General features: G+C 38.4%; 1 protein-coding gene across 1 annotated transcript in view; it reads left to right on the top strand.

The window, feature by feature from the left end:
• crtac1b (cartilage acidic protein 1b) overlaps positions 1–18,327 on the top strand; it is a 92,362-nt gene that overhangs the window by 16,320 nt on the left and 57,715 nt on the right. Inside the window, exons 2-4 of the mRNA XM_062058182.1 lie at positions 1,730–1,917; positions 4,399–4,595; positions 4,673–4,809. Of these exons, the coding sequence (XP_061914166.1) occupies positions 1,730–1,917; positions 4,399–4,595; positions 4,673–4,809 (522 nt within the window). The remainder of the gene's footprint in view (positions 1–1,729; positions 1,918–4,398; positions 4,596–4,672; positions 4,810–18,327) is intronic.

Genomic DNA, 18,327 nt, shown 5'->3' on the forward strand with positions numbered 1-18,327 from the left:
GGTCTGTGAAAACAATGCCTGCATTGAACTGGTCCCTGGTGCAAAAAGGGTTGTGGACCCCTGCTTTAGATACTGAGAAATGCAGTTTATTTGGCGTAATTAAGCTGATTTTTATTCGCATAAGGGAGCGGCTCCACACTGTGTAAGGAGATACACAATTAGTTACTTGCCGCTTGTCAACCGGGGTACTAAAACTAAATACAGCGTGAGCCAGAGGGGATTTGTGGGGTTTGTGATCGTCATTAAAAGGCAGCAATTGGTAATGGTAATCACATATTTTTTTAACAAAAATCGGCCGATTGATGTGCACGTTTTAGTCCAGGTTGGAGTTTTTCTAATTGGGTCACACCATTACCCGTACATCACACTGCATGGTGGCTACGGCGTATTGGGCTTTTGACTTCATTTGAAAAACGGTGAAAATTAAAGATCAATCCAAATACACAACTACTACTTCAATGGGATCAAAATCTATCAAAATGTTCCGAACTCCAATTTCTACGAAGGAGTCGGAAGTCTGTGTGGACATACCGTATTTTCCGGACCATAAGGCGCACCAGATTATGAGGCGCACTGCCGATGAGCGGGTCTAGTCAGTTCTATTTTCATACAAAAGGCGCACCGGATTATAGGGCGCATTAAAAGGAGTCATTATTATAATTTTTTTCTAAATGTAAAACACTTCTTTGTGGTCTACATAACATGTAATGGTGGTTCTTTGGTCAAAATGTTGCATATATTATGTTTTACAGATCATCTTCAAGCCGCTTTCTGACAGCCGCTTCAAGATGCACCGTTTTGTGGGCGGTCTTATTTACGTGGCTCACCTTCGGCAGCGTATTTTCTCAGTCATCTTTGTTGTAGCGGTGTAGCGTGCAAGGACGGGAGTGGAAAAAGTGTCAAAAGATGGAGCTAACTGTTTTAATGACATTCAGACTTTACTTAAATCAATAACGTAGCTCACGAGTTCAATAACAACGCCGGAAATGTGTCCCGTAAAAAAACATCCGACCGGAACTCTCTAATAACTAAAGTTCCTTGGGTGAATAATGTAAACTCACTACACCGGTATGTTTTAGCGCTTTTATGGCCAGTTTACTGACAGATATAAGTAAGAACTTTACACTACTTTATATTAGAAATGGCAACAGCGGAGGATGAATGTCCCATAACAAGAAGATAGAGAAAAAGAAGAAACTTATCGATGGTGTCGGCACGGACTACAAAGGCGGACTTGCGCAAATTTTCAGGACTTATGCAGATCCCAAATACAGATCAGCAGTTACCAGAAGGTATGAAAAGTTGCTTTTGCATCATATTGTGAAAAAAAACGCCAGATAATATGTCTTACCTACAATCCATCAAGCGGTGTGGCTTCATAGCTTACCAAAGTCGTACTAAAACATTTTGATAGATTTTTGAGAACCGTGTGTAATGGAACATATACAATTTTGGTGTTGTTTACTTGAGTCATTTTGCAGTCTACACGTGTCTCTTAAGTGTGACTGCCACTGGTCATTACACCATGTACCAAATAAAATAGCTTCGAGGTCGGTAAGCACAACCAAAATGATTCCGTACATCGGGTGCACTGTCGAGTTTTGAGAAAATGAAAGGATTTTAAGTCCGCCTTATAGTCAAAAAAATACGGTAGTTAAACTTCCCACAGTTGACTTCATGTTGTGCGTCAACAAACTGCTAATTGAAACATATACGCTCCTCTCTGTAGGTCAAGATGTTGCAGTTTGTCCTGTTCCTGCCCGCGCTCTGCCTAGCCCAGCGTTCCGAGCCCATGTTCTCGGCCGTGACCAAGGCTGTCCTTCCTCCCGACTACGAGAACAACCCTACCCAGCTCAACTACGGCGTGGCGGTCACCGACGTGGACGGCGATGGAGATCTGGAGGTGTTTGTCGCAGGGTGAGAAAATGAGTTGTGGCATTTCTCGCCTCCGTGCGTGATTCTTCCACAGCAGTCTAAACAATGTTTGATTTGAACAGATGATTAAACTTTGGAGTGATAGCTATCTAAGTCTGGATTTGGAGGTGCACTCCATTTTCCGAGCTAAAGGTTGAAGACAAAGGCAAAAGACTTTGAAAAGACTTAGGACTCACTCATGTGTTAATAATGGATGGAGATTGGACAGAGCACCACTGATGGAGATGGTTTGGCAAGCTTACTTCTATCCAGTCAAGCGGCGATGAATTCCTCACAGGCTGTAGATGGATGGATGTAAATGGCCGCGTCTCATGAATGTCTTTTCTGCAAAGATGTCCTATTCAGCAGCAATTCTGAGAGAGGGCATCACATTAGGGGGAACCTATCACGGCCAGTATTGACATAATGACCTTCAGTGACAAATTAGAGCAGAGCCCAAAGAATATTTCCTGTTACTTTTACGTGAATAGACCTTTACAGGGCACATCAAAAAGTTTGCTAAACACTTGCTAAACATGACTAATTTGTGTACCTAATACTCGACGAAAATGTTCCCCAAAATTTGCGTCGCATGTCACAAACTGCATATTGTCTGCTTATCATTTTGCGGATTGTAGTACTACAGGATCCTATGTGTTAGTGACTTTTTTATTGAACACGAGTGCAAAATAAGCCACAGCAAGGCCAAAAAAAAGTGCATTGCTAAAAAAAAGTGAGAGACACTGTTTAATACAAGAAGGAACTCATAGCAAATGGAATGGAGGCCAGTTGGTGTGGCTGGGCCATGGGTACGTTAGTAAAACCTCACTCTCTGGCTGTCAGGTTGATAGATCGGGCCCTTAGCGCGGTAGCTGGCGTGCTCGTCTCTCATGCGGACGACCCAGGTTCGAGTCACGTGTAGAATAGAAAAGAAGCAGGAACTGAACCAGGCCAGTTGCACAAAGTTTAAAGGTGTGGTCTGCGTGCCAGCAAGAGTTTTAAATAAATGGTAAAAGGGATTTCATATGCATTTTGCATCTTTTTTTTTTTCATGGAAGTGTATAATTATTCTCTAAAAAAAGTGTTCTGATCATTAGTTCTTATCAAAATAATTATTTTGGTTTTGGTACGATTTGGTTTTCGTCTAACCTTTTGGAACGGATTCCGAGGTACCTCTTTATATCTTATTGCCACACATTTATGTAAGAAAACCCTGAACATAATAATCAGCCTTCTTTTTCAAAACCTGTCTTTAGAAAAATGCTTTTACCACAAAATGTCCCTGTTCTTTATAAATCAGATTTTTCATATTCCGTAAGTTGCCTAACCTTGGAAGTATTTTTTTGGAGGAAAGGCTCTGACTCATCCATAACGGTAATTTGGCACCACCTGTTTGTCTGCATGATTAAAGGCCTACTGAAATGATTTTTTTAAATTCAAACGGGGATAGCAGATGCATTCTATGTGTCATACTTGATCATTTCGCGATATTGCCATATTTTTGCTGAAAGGATTTAGTAGAGAACATTGACGATAAAGTTGCAACTTTTGGCCGCTGATAAAAAAAGCCTTGCCTGTATCGGAAGTAGCGTGACGTCAACAGTTGAAAAGCTCCTCACATTTTCCTATTGTTTTCAATGCAGCTAGAGCGATTCGGACCGAGAAAGCGACGATTACCCCATTAGTTTGAGCGAGGATGAAAGATTTGTGGATGAGGAACGTTAGAGTGAAGGACTAGAATGCAGTGCAAGACATATCTTTTTTCGCTCTGACCGTAACTTAGGTACAAGCTGGCTCATTGGATTCCACACTCTCTCCTTTTTCTATTGTGGATCACGGATTTGTATTTTAAACCACCTCGGATACTATATCCTCTTGAAAATGAGAGTCGAGAACACGAAATGGACATTCACAGTGACTTTTATCTCCACGACAATACATCGGCGAAGCTCTTTAGCTACTGAGCTAACGTGATAGCATCGGGCTCAAATGCAGATAGAAACTAAATAAATAAATCCCTGACTGGAAAGATAGACAGAAGATCAACAATACTATTAAACCATGGACATGTAAATACACGGTTAATGCTTTCCAGCCTGCCGAAGGTTAACAATGCTGTTGCTAACGACGCCATTGAAGCTAACTTAGCAACCGGACCTCACAGAGCTATGCTAAAAACATTAGCTATCCACCTACGCCAGCCAGCCCTCATCTGCTCATCAACACCCGTGCTCACCTGCGTTCCAGTGATCGACGGTGCGACGAAGGACTTCACCCGATCACCGATAATTTCCGACACTACATTTTAAAGCATTTATCGGACATCTCTACTATAAACCTTAAAGATGACTCGTCTATGTCTGTGAAAAAATGTAATACACTAGTTTAACGTCATCAAACATCTTCAGACCTCCCAAAATCCTACTCCAAAGACTCTGCTCAGAGTTTCTTCTAATATGTTTCCCCTGGCTCCCATGTTGGCAGTTACAATGGTCCGAACCTGGTGCTGAAGTACGACAAGCAGAGACGGAGACTCATCAACATCGCCGTGGACAACCGAAGCTCCCCATTCTACGCCCTGAGAGATCGTCAAGGCAACGCCATTGGGGTGACAGCTTGTGACATTGATGGCGACGGTCGGGAGGAGATTTATGTACTCAACACCAATAACGCCTTTTCTGGTAAGAGTTTGCTTATCTACGTGTGTTTTTTACTTCTTTTGTGACTCTTTGCTAATCCTTTTATGTCCACACATCAGGGCGGGCGACATATTCCGACAAACTGTTCAAGTTTCGTAACGGACGCTTCGAAGACCTGCTGAACGATGAGATTAACGAACACAGAGATGTAGCCAACCGCATGGCTGGACGATCAGTGGCCTGTGTGGACAGAAAGGTAGTGCACTACATTGGAACCTTCAAAGTCAACTTTTTTTTTTTTTTAGAAAAATATGCTTCAACTATCAAACATAACTTGCTCATTTCTGCGTATTGAGTTTTATTTGGCTGTGTGATACAAGTGAGGGTAAAGCAAACACGTGTGCTGATAACCATAGAACTATAAATTAAATAGGGTACATGGAATGCCTAAGGGTGTAATGGTATGCAGTGTTGGCGCTAGGAATTTTCTAAATAAGCAATGCGATCGTCACCTCTGTCAGCTATAAACCATAAACTCCATGTTGTATCATCTAAATCAGGGGTCACCAACCTTTTTGAAACCAAGGGCTACTTCTTGGGTACTGATTAATGCGAAGGGCTACCAGTTAGATACACACTTAAATAAATTGCCAGAAGTAGCCAATTTGCTCAATGATAATGATATTTATCTTTGTGGAAACACTGATCATCTTAATGATTTCTCACAATAAATATATATAGAAACAGATAAATATCAATATGCAACACTTTATTTTTATATTTTCTCTAAGTGCACATTTTTCAAATTGAACATTTTCAAATGATCACTTCTAAGACAGTCTTGTGAAATCACAATATCCCATTTTAACTAGCTAGCCACTAACATTTTTTAACAAATCATGAATTACTTTGCACCATGTTTGTACAAATAATAACTCATGTAAAATACAAAAGTAAACTCTCAAATTTTTAAATCATGTCACACTTTGAACTGGATACCAAATCTGTTATCTGTTTCTTTGTCAGTTAGTGGGAAGCCTGGCATTGCATGCTGTTAACTAGTGTGTTGTACTCTGGTGTGTAACTTGACACTGCAACTCTGAGTGAGTCTTGCAGATGTGCATCAGTGAGGCGTGTTCTGTGTTTGTTCTTGATGAAGTTCATGTCAGAAAAGGCTGATTCACAAAGATAAGATTTTTCCTCATTGTTTGCGGAACCTTCTTAATCTTTTGGACATATTTTCACAGCAATCTGGCCTTAAGCTTAATTATGATAAATGTAAAATGTTAAGGATCGGAAATCTAAAGGGAACGTCCTTTCGAATGGAATGCAAAGTGTTTTGTTTATAAATTATATGCAACCTGTTGTGTTCCCTAATTTTTTTCTGTGCACATGAATGAAGGTGTGTGTTGCTGAGTCCGACTTGGACATTATCTGGACTGGGACTGGTTTATAAAACCCTTTAAAAAAATATAATTTCATTGACAACCTGGTCTGTTGAAGATAATGCCCTTTTTTTAAAAAAATAAATAAAATAAGATAAATAAATAAATAAAAAACATTTTCTTGGATAAAAAAGAAAGTAAAACAATATAAAAATAATTACATAAAAAAATAGTAATTAATGAAAATTTTAGTGGACCAGCAGCCTATACAATCATGTGTGCTTCAGGGACTGTGTCCCTTGCAGATGTGTTGTCTATGTTGTGGGAACCAGAATATTGGTAGCAGAAAGAAATAACCCCTTTTGTGTGGATGAGTGTGCATGGGGGAGGTTGTTTGGGTTGATGCACTGATTGAAAGTGTATCTTGTGTTTTCTATGTAGATTTAATTTAAAAAATAAAAAAAAATAAAAAATTTTTTTTTTTTTTAGAACAGGCCCGCGGGCGACTCATCTGGTCCTTACGGGCGACCTGGTGCCCGCGGGCACCGCGTTGGTGACCCCTGATCTAAATCATATGTGTCAAAGTCAAGGCCCGCGGGCCAGATACGGCCCGCAAATAAATTATCTATGGTCCCCGGGATGATATTTGATTAGTATTAGAACATTAGCCTTTCCAAACTGACCCTGCCCTTGGTGTTTCTTTATTATTATTATATTTTTTTTTTCTTTTCTTAGTTTCTTTTCCTAATAAAGTTGTTTTAATCCCCCCCCCCCCTACACGTGTAAAGCGACTTTGGGTATCTAGAAAAGCGCTATATAAATCCCAGGTATTATTATTAGAACCAGCCCCGCATGCCACAACCGCCTGTGCTGTTTTGCACGCACCAATACTCCATCAGTGTTGGTACTAGGAATTTTCAATTCCCAGGGACCCCATCAAGTCATAAAAATGGGGTCCCACAGTAAATTTTTGGGGTCCCACTTTTTTGTAAGCGTTTTGAAAACAAATGATAAATGTATGCATTATCCTGTTATATCTCACATTTTATATTGTGTTTTGGAAAAAGATTGTCATAAACGTTACTTAATTCATTAAACAAATAATACAAAAGAAAACAAATTTTTATGCACATGTAAATGTATTCAGTTATAAACATTCATTCACTTTCTTCTTCCTTTCATGGATCTAAACTTTACCGCTGCCGGTATTTTTTTCTATATTTTCATTTAATATAAAAGTGATAAACATTTTTTGCTTCGGTCATGAAATGATAATAGTGTGCTAGGGCATAGATGCATGACAAATGTAATTGATTATTCTCACCTGTATGTAGATCATCAGTCCTTTAAAAACCGCCCCATCTACACTTTCATGGCAAATAATGCCAACAAACTTATAATTTTGCACGTTAGTTTCAATGTCATTTAATACAGTGGCACTCAATGCCTCTAGTATTTCATCTCTGGCTTGGTGATGGCCATAAGCTGTGTGTTCCCCTTTAAGAATGGCGGTATGTGGGGTGAGTGACGTGTGTAAGTGAGTGGGCAAGGTAGGAGAGGGAGCGCTAGCATGTTCAGGAGTGTTAACAGAATGGATGTCCGCTTGGCTTTGTGGAAAACATAAATAGAGAATTGTAACAAATCGACGGCCTCGTCATTCCCCGCGCTCCTCGACCACGGTCTGGGAGCCAACAAACAGGAAAGGTGTAACATGATGTTTCTTGGTGCCTGGTGAGGCTGGATCTTTGAAAATCAGTGCACCTAGTCGTAAAGGTGTTCTTTTTTTTAGCCCGTTTACATGGCGTGCAAAACATCTTTCCATCGTCATAAGTGAGCCATTTGCTGAAAAGTGGCTTCTTGGGTTTGTTGCTCGCCATGACGAAAACAATAACATGCGGGAGACCTAATACCGAAAATGCAGTATTTGTGATCGATAAAACTTTTGGCGAATCAAAATTTAAGAAATTGTACCGGAAAGTGCATTACTTTGAAGTCGACCAATAATTAATAATTTGACCTGGCAAATATAAACAGAACAAAACACCGGCAGTAAGCAATAATCAATGAAAAAAAAAAAAAAGAGCAAATCGGGCAGTGAAAAAAACAAAAAAAAAATCTGCGTCAGGGGGACGCGAGCACTTCCTGAAATATGCGTCCTTTCTGATTTCAATGCGTAAAAAGACACAAAAAGTGCGTTAACGCCAACACTGGGTATGGTAGAGCAGTGTTTTTCAAACTTTTCTGAGCCGAGGCAAATTTTTTTCATTGAAAAAATGCGGAGGCACACCACCAGCAGAAAACATAAACATTTTAAACTCAGCAGCTGATATTGACAGTAAAAATTCATTCTCGCAATTGTTTGATATGAATTCAAACCATAACCAAGCATGCATCACTATAGCTTTTGTCTCAAAGTAGGTGTACTGTCACGACCTGTCACATCACACCGTGACGTATTTGGAGTTTTTTGGTGTTTTTCTGTGTGTAGTGTTTTACTTCTTGTCTTGCGCTCTTATTTTGGTGTTGATTGTCATGTCATGTACGTATGTACTTTGTGGACGCCGTCTGCTCCACGCGCTGTAAGTCTTTGCTGTCGTCCAGCATTCCGTTTTTGTTTACTTTGCAGCCTGTTCAGTTTTAGTTTCGTTTTGCATAGCTTCAATGCCTTTTGTTTATTTTTGGTTTAAGCATTAGATACCTTTTTACCTTGCACGCTGCCTGCTGCTGTCGTCTGCATGTTGTGATCACGACAAACCATGTTCCCGACATCTACAAAGCAATTAGCTACCTGCTGCCACCTACTGATATGGAAGAGTATTACTCTGTTACTCTGCCCAGCTCTTGACAGCACAGACAATAATTACTGGTTTGCAAAAAATATTTTTAACCCAATTGGGTGAAATTTCATAATTTCCCTCGGCACACCAAACAATATCTCACGGTACACTAGTGGTTGAAAAACACTGTGGTAGAGGGTAGGCATGGGTTTGATTCCCGCATAGTCGTCCCAGTCTGCCCTCCATGATTAAATCCGCAATTCACCTGTGGGTCCTGACTCACTGACGAATAGAACGTTGTCTGTATGTGAGGGTTTCACAACTTCGCTCCTTTAGGAGAATGTTCGTAGTTACGGAACTGATTGTGTTCAACTTTGGAGCTTCCACTGGGTATGTCTTCTGTGTGCATGCATGGTTGCGTCCGTTTGTTTACCAGTGATAATTCATGGCCTGCCCGTGCCGCCCTCCCCGCCATGTGCTATGACACTTCATTTGGGGGATTGCAAGGCCATTTTGTCTCCACTGTCCATCGCCAAGCAGTGTAATTACAGAGGCCGGGGGGCTCGTTTGTTTTATAGAACATCGTACGAGGCGATGAGTGATGACTGCTCTCTGCCTGGTATCATTTTCTTTATTTCTTCCTTTCAGTTCCTTTTTCATTTCTTTTTCCGCCTCTTTTACTTTCTCTGACGGCCTCTTTCTTTGTCTCTTATCGCACGCTGACTTCCAATCTAGGGATAAAGAAGCTAATAGTGGAGAGAGAGGACATTTGGGTTCACGGTTGTTGTTTTTTTTTTTCCTCTTTTCCCTCCTCAAACCGCCGTCGCATCTCGCCGAGCACTGATGGGTTGCGCGGCTGCCACCCCGATTGGAAAGATATTCACTTTTAATGGCACAATACTTTTAGAGCGGGCCAAAAAGACGTGGCGTGTGTTCTTCCGTGGCAATTTCAACAGGATGACAAAAGGGGCCGTGCTTTTATTAAATGGCATTCAAGCGGGCAACAAAAGAGAGGCTAATGTTGGCTAGTGGCTGACTGGTGCATAAGGGTGCCAATTTATGAATTCTTTAATCAACCTGAAGGAACAATTAGATAATAAACGGTGTGTCCACATTAAGCTTGACTACTCCGTATTATAAAATGTTGTATACTTTTAACAATATTTTGTAATGAAACACAGAACTGCTGTATAAAGAACTATAAAGCCTTAAAGCAGGGGTGTCAAACGTACGTACAGGTTTTATCCGGCCTGCGTGATGAGATTGCCAAGTAAAAAAAATTTCTGCTTTTTTTTTTTTTTTTAACGAAATAAACTGCTGTTGTAAATGTGTCCACTGGATGTCACAATAGCAATTCTGTTAGGCAAGCAAACGGTTTATACCAAGGGCCAAGCAGGAGGTACACAGTACAGGGTGACTGTGGCTCCTCCTCCTCGACCCACATCAAACTTAAAACCTGCCGTTTTATGTCTTCTGCTTCGAACACATCGTCATTTGGCACCCTTCCTCCCCCAAAATGTCTCTTGTCAAACACGAGAAAAGTGAACTTAACCCTTTTGAATAGTTTTTACCTCCGTTTCTTACGGTTTGTTGAGTTAGCACTGGATTGATACGTGGATGTGACAAAGGAGGTATTTGATACCTCGAAGAGTTTACATGTGTTTTTTGTTCAATTCCAGAAAGACTGTGACTTAAAGTTTAATCCTGGCTTTGTAGATACACTGAAACCAATTGGTGAAGTTTTTGAAATTGCACCAATTTCCTCAGAATTTTCAACAAACTTGAAAAGTTTTGTCCAGAGGATTATTTGTGATTTGTACGTTTTCAGAATGTGCTTGTTGTATTTTTGGCCAAAGTAAAACAAAGAAAACAACCTGGAGTTGTCTTTATTTTTAAGTTATCATGCCATGATTTTACCATTACGGCCCACTTGGGAATAGATTTTCCTCCATGCGGCCCCTGAGCTAAAATTAGTTTGACGCCCCTGCCTTAAAGTCTTAAACAACATTTTGTTAAGTTCGTAACAAGTGAAAATGCTCTGATTATAGGCAAAACCCCCAAAAATGGTCTTAAGTTAGCAACAATTGGACAATATGCCATAATTCCTTTATTTATTTCACAGAAAAGAGTATTATTTTTAAAGTAGGATACAGACACCACACAAATCCACTCTTCATTAGGGCAGGATTATTAAAACTAAAAGACATTGTAGAATTGCATACTCTATTAGTGATGTTCAAAGCTAGAAATAAAGTTCTTCCGAAGGACTTACAAAAGTTATTTGTGTTCACGTCGGAAGATGAGAACCACAGAAGGCCGTATGATTTTAAACATCCAAGAGTGCGAACAAATTTGAAACAAATGTGCTTGTCTGTTGCTGGTGTGAAAGCATGGAATTCTCTAAAGAAAGACTTAAAAAGTTGCAAGAATATTTTTGAATTTAAAAAGAGTTACAAAAAGAGACAACTGGAATTATATCAAACTAATTTTTGATTTTGATTGGACATGTTATTGTGAAAATGCTTAAACGAAAATTAAAAAGTATTTTGGAGTTGGGGTGTTGGTGGATGGAACGTTGATAAAGTCATCTAAAATAATTAGTGTTAAAAAGGGGGCAGATAAATATAAGAATATTATTCTTCCATCTGCTCCTTTCTGATCATGGAAATGTATAAGAAACAAAAAACAATGTAAGTGTCAACTGTACGTGGCTTGTATACATGCATTTTTGTGAAAGTAATAAAAATAATTAATGAGGATGAGAAAGACTGTTATTTCCACATTTTGAAAACAAATTATATGATTTTTATCACAAACATTTTACTTAAAGGAGCTATATGTAAGAATTTCATGTCAAGTCATTTCTAATGCCCTAATATGATAAATGATAATGATAAATGATAAATGGGTTATACTTGTATAGCACTTTTCTACCTTCAAGGTACTCAAAGCACTTTGACAGTATTTCCACATTCACCCATTCACACACACATTCACACACTGATGGCGGGAGCTGCCATGCAAGGCGCTAACCAGCAGCCATCAGAGGCAAAGGGTGAAGTGTCTTGCCCAAGGACACAACGGACGTGACTAGGAAGGTAGAAGGTGGGAATTGAACCCCAGTAACCAGCAACACTCCGATTGCTGGCACAGCCACTCTACCAACTTCGCCACGCCGTCCCTATATGTCATGTTCTTTTCGAATACCTCTATAACTGATAACAGTAGTTCAGCCGGGATATGCTCATTTCAAAATTAGATTTACAGCCTCGAAATCTCGTTATTATTTAAATTTCGATGTCCCGCCCTCCACTGCTTGACCAATTAAAAAGTCTGTGAGTGTCACATCCAGGTTGCCAGTTACGCACCGCCCTCTTTGTGTAGCTACTGCCACTGGTAAAGTTACTAAACATGTCAGACCTTAGTAAATCTAAAAGGCGTTGTTACGATTCTCAACTTATTCATGACAAAGCAAGGAACAAAAGGATTTGTATCGGGATGCCTTTGAAAGTTGGAGACGATTGAAGGCGTAGAATACTTTTTAATCTAACACCAAATTTGCTAATTTCCTTGTTGATAGGTAAGTGAGGCATTCACGTTTTCTTATTACTTGTAAATTCGTATGTAAACTATATTGTACAATACAATCTATGATCTTGTCTAACAAAGCTAGTATGTTCGTGCAACAAATGCTTAGTATGCTAGCACATGACATCGACATACAGGCTAATGGGGGAAATATATGCCCGTTAGCCTGTATGTCGATGTGTATTCGAACTGACAGGGCAAATTATCTTTTCGACAAATAAAACCTACGTTTTCTTTGTTTTACTTTGGCCAAAAGTAGAACTAGCACATTCTGAAAACGTACAAATCACAATTAATCCTCGGGAGAAAACACTTAAAATTTGTTGAAAATTCTGAGGAAATTGGTGCAGTTTCAAAAACACAACGAGTTTAGACTTGGTCTCAGTGTATCTACAAAGCTAGAATTAAACTTTAAGTCACAGTCTTTCTGGGATTGAACAAAAAACACAACATGTAAACTCTTCGAGGTATCAAATATCTCCTTTTGTCATGTCCACGTATCAATCCGGTGCTAACTCAACAAACCGTAAGAAACGGAGGTAACAACTATTCAAAAGGGTGAAATTCACTATTCTGTTTGACAGAGACATTTTGGGGCTTCGAGGGTGCCAAATGACGACGTGTTCGAAGCAGAAGACATAAAACGGCAGGTTTTAAGTTTCATGTGGGTCGAGGAGGAGGAGCCACAGTCACCCTTTACTGTGTACCTCTTGCTTGGCCCCGGTATAAACCGCTTGCTTGCCTAACAGAATTGCTATTGTGACATCCAGTGGACACATTTAGAACAACAGTTTCTTTCGTTAAAAAAAAAAAGCAGCTCATTTTTATACTTGGCAAACCTATAATGCAGGCCGGATAAAACCTGTCTGGGCCGTACGTTTGACACCCCTGGTATAAAGTGTGGCTTGAACTTGCAAAATAGTGAGTCAACATGACTGTCAAACTAAGTCATTTACCACTGATTATTTATAACACATCACATGGATGCAAGTTGAAATAAAGTCGTTATAGACGCCATACTACTATAACTATAATAAAAGGGATCATGGATAAGTATTAAGGTAATAAATCAATATGTTGTCACCTATTTTGTCTATTTCAGTAGATTCTGGCAGATGAGCACACGCTGCAAGCCAGCACCTCACATGCACTTTGCACAGATGCATGTCACACTTATTACATTGCCAATTGCACTGGCAGAAATTAGCCTTGGGCAAAGACTTATTGAAAAATCATTGACTTTTAGGTTTGTTAAGTAACTGGCAGAGGCCCTTGAGTCTTTCATTCTAGTTCGGTCTCATTTTTCAAGCTGTGAGGCAGTGAATGTGTGCGTTTGCATTTGTGTGTATGTGTGTGTGTGTGTGTGTGTGTGTGTGTGTGTGTGTGTGTGTGTGTGTGTGTGTGTGGGTGTGTGTGTGTGTGTGTGTGTGCGTGTGTGTGTGTGTGTGCTCTTGTATTTCTATACTTCTTGAGACATCAACAAGGAAAAGTACCTTGAATCAGGACATAAATCATGGTCCCAATACGGAAAACCATTGCATCTAATAGAGAATGTCTTATTTGCACCCCTGGTGGTGAAATCTATCAAAATTAGGGTGGTCCCCCCCCCAAAAAAACTATGTCGGTTCTAAAAGTGCTCCCCCTTTGGTCAACATATGGAATAACAAGTGTGTGTAAAAATTGGACGTGCTCCCCCTCTGGCCAATATATGTAAATTACAAGTGTGTGTAAGATATTGAAATTTGCCCCCTTTGGCCAAAATTAATTAAAAAAATTAAATAAATATGTATATAGAGACATACTGTAATAACGAAGTAAATAAGAAAGATTAAAATCCAATTACAAACAAAAAATAAAAATACATGAACTAAAATCAGTCTTTTTCTCACAATGTGTCGACTTTTTTCTAATAAAATTGGGAACAATTTGTCATATACATCCTGTTTCTGTAATATTGCAATATTTTCTTGTAAAATTATTACGTTGTCAAATTATGACTTTTTAATGCAAAATGGTGACATTTGTCATATAAAATTCTTACTTTTATCACAATATTGCCAATTTTTTTGTTGTTCTTGTAAAATAATGACTTTTTTAAAGTAAAATTATGACTTTTGTCATCATTTTGCCAAGTAAAATTCTGATTATTATAATATTGCCAACATTTTAAAGTTTTCTTATAAAATTGTGATTTTTTTTTGGTAAAATTACGACTCTTTTCATAAAATTGCCAAAATGTTATGCTTTTCTTGTAAAATTGCGACTGTTAGAGTAAAATTCCAATTTTTATCATAACATTGCACCCATGTTCAGTTTTTCTCGTAACATTTTGACTTGTGTCAAGTAAAATTACAAATTTTATTATAAAAATGCCAAAATTCTATGTTTTACTTGGGAAATGGTGACCTTTTTCTTGTGAAATTATATGATTTTTATCACAAACGTTTTACTTAAAGGAGCCATATGTAAGAATTTCATGTCAAGTCATCTCTAAATGGCCCTGATATGTCAAAAGGCATTAATAAATTATGTTCTTTTCGAATATCTCTATAACTGATAACAGTAGTTTAGCCGGGATATGCTCATTTCAAAATTAGATTTACAGCCCCGAAATCTTGTTATTATTTTAATTTCGATGCCCCGCCCTCCACTGCTCGACCAATTAAAAAGTCTGTGAGTGTCACATCCAGGTTGCCAAAAAGTAAAGAGTAAAATTCCAACTTTTATCATAACATTGCACAAATGTTCAGTTTTTCTCATAACATTTTGACTTGTGTCAAGTAAAACTACGACTTTTATTATAAAAATGCCAAAATTCTAAGTTTTACTTGTGAAATGGTGACCTTTTTCTTGTGAAATTCCAACAAATTTCTCGCAACAAGCTTTTTTATATTTACATAGTATGTATATATTATTAATGTTGTAAATACAAATCTTTATATATCTAGAAAGGGTGGTCCTAAAGAGGTAGGCATTATTCAGTGGTCTCAAAAAGGCAACACATACAAGAATGTGTGTGTACTGTGTACTTGTGTGTGTGTCATGGAAAATAGAATATATTCTCCTATATTAGTAGCTCACAATGTGACGCATTATGACATTTAAAAAAAACAAAAAAACGGTACATCAAGCAGACTTATTTACCTTTCGTATCCTGCAAAATGAAACATAGGTTTGACATGTGTGTGTTTTCGTGAAGGAAATATGTTTAAGCCTGGTGGGAAAACTCATTGGAATGGAGTGTGTAGAATATTAGTGTGGTTCCGTGTGTCTGCAGGGGCTCTGACTGATAATGGAGTGTGAAATTAATCTCCAAAGGGAGGCGAAGGCAGGGCGGGAAAACTGGGAAATGTGTAGTTTTTTTAATTCAGGGTAAAGAAAGGGTGGAAACCAAAAAATGTACGTAGTTTTTTAGCAATACATCTCACATAGTTACTTTTCTAGTTGGTTTTCTACACCAAAATTAATCTATTTATTCTTCAACTTAAACTTATTCTTCTTCTCCAGATTTTGGCGCGCTCTACCTTCCACATTTTTCACCCAATTCAAACCGTTCCAACTTCAAAGTGTTCAGCCTATTCGGGAATCGTGGGCTTTCCCTTGACAAATTCCAAAAATTCCCAGATTTCACAGAATTTACATTTTTCCCATTCAAAATTAATTGGCCATTTTTCAAACTTCCACATTATTCAACTGATTAAAACCATTCCAACATCAACACATTCCACTCATCCTGGACATTCAAACTACCATTTTTCCACATTCAACAAATTTCCAGGAATTCACGTTTTTTTGGTAACCTATTTTCACCCTTCTTAAGTTCGACTACTCCTTTCACATTTTTCAACCGTTTCACCGTCAAAACACTCCTCATATTCAGGACAAAAACCAAGTTGGTCAAGGAACTAGAAAAATTCCCGGTTTCCCCGAAATTGCAGGAAGTTCTCAATTAAAAACTGTTACCCATTCAACATTTCTTGACCGATTGAAACAATTCCAACACCAACCAATTCAGCTCATTCAGTACATTCATGCTCCTAATCATTTTCCAAAAAAATCTAGCTTTTCCCAAAATTCCCAAATTTCCAGGAAGATTCCATTGAAATCAATGGGACATTTTTCCAAGTTGCACAATTCCCACATTTTTCCAACCTATATAAACCATTCCAACATCAACACATTCCACTCATCCTGGACATTCAAAATACCATTTTTCCACATTCAACAAATTTCCAGGAATTCACGTTTTTTTGGTAACCTATTTCCACCCTTCTTAAGTTCGACTACTCCTTTCACATTTTTCAACCGTTCCACAGTCAAACCACTCCTCATATTCAGGACAAAAACCAAGTTGGTCAAGGAACTACAAAAATTCCCGGTTTTCCCGAAATTCCAGTAATTTCTCAATTAAAAACTGTTACCCATTCAACATTTCTTGACCGATTGAAACAATTCCAACACCAACCAATTCAGCTCATTCAGTACATTCATGCTCCTAATCATTTTCCAAAAAATCTAGCTTTTCCCAAAATTCCCAAATTTCCAGGAAGATTCCATTGAAATCAATGAGACATTTTTCCAAGTTGCACAATTCCCACATTTTTCCAACCTATATAAACCATTCCAACATCAACACATTCCACTCATCCTGGACATTCAAAATACCATTTTTCCACATTCAACAAATTTCCAGGAATTCACGTTTTTTTGGTAACCTATTTCCACCCTTCTTAAGTTCGACTACTCCTTTCACATTTTTCAACCGTTCCACAGTCAAACCACTCCTCATATTCAGGACAAAAACCAAGTTGGTCAAGGAACTAGAAAAATTCCCGGTTTTCCCGAAATTCCAGTAATTTCTCAATTAAAAACTGTTACCCATTCAACATTTCTTGACCGATTGAAACAATTCCAACACCAACCAATTCAGGACATTCATGCTCCTAATCTTTTTTTTTTTAAATCCCGCTTTTTCCAAAATTCCCACATTTCCAGGAAGTTCCCATTGAAAACAATGGGACATTTTTCTAAGTTGCACAATTCCCACATTTTTCAACTTATTAAAACCATTCCAACATCAACACATTCCACTCATCCTGGACATTCAAACTACCATTTTTCCACATTCAACAAATTTCCAGGAATTCACGTTTTTTTGGTAACCTATTTCCACCCTTCTTAAGTTCGACTACTCCTTTCACATTTTTCAACCCATTTCAACCGTTCCACAGTCAAACCACTCGTCATATTCAGGACAAAAACCAAGTTGGTCAAGGAACTAGAAAAATTCCATGTTTTCCCGAAATTCCAGTAATTTCTCAATTAAAAACTGTTACCAACTCAACATTTCTTGACCGATTGAAACAATTCCAACACCAACCAATTCAGGACATTCATGCTCCTAATCTTTTTTTTAAAAAAATCCCGCTTTTTCCAAAATTCCCACATTTCCAGGAAGTTCCCATTGAAATCAATGGGACATTTTTCCAAGTTGCACAATTCCCACATTTTTCAACTTATTAAAACCATTCCAACATCAACACATTCCACTCATCCTGGACATTCAAACTACCATTTTTCCACATTCAACAAATTTCCAGGAATTCACATTTTTTTGGTAACCTATTTCCACCCTTCTTAAGTTCGACTACTCCTTTCACATTTTTCAACCCATTTCAACCGTTCTACAGTCAAACCACTCCTCATATTCAGGACAAAAACCAAGTTGCTTAAGGAAATAGAAAAATTCCCGGTTTTCCTGAAATTCGAGGAATTTCTCAATTAAAAACTGTTACCAATTCAACATTTCTTGACCGATTGAAACAATTCCAACACCAACCAATTTAGGACATTCATGCTCCTAATCTTTTTTTTTTTTTAAATCCCGCTTATCCCAAAATTCCCAAATTTCCAGGAAGTTCCCATTGAAATCAATGGGACATTTTTCCAAGTTGCACAATTCCCACATTTTTCCAACCTATACAAACCATTCCAACATCAACACATTCCACTCATCCTGGACAT

Source organism: Entelurus aequoreus, linkage group LG09 (assembly GCF_033978785.1).
Source record: "Entelurus aequoreus isolate RoL-2023_Sb linkage group LG09, RoL_Eaeq_v1.1, whole genome shotgun sequence".
Lineage (NCBI taxonomy): Eukaryota > Metazoa > Chordata > Actinopteri > Syngnathiformes > Syngnathidae > Entelurus > Entelurus aequoreus.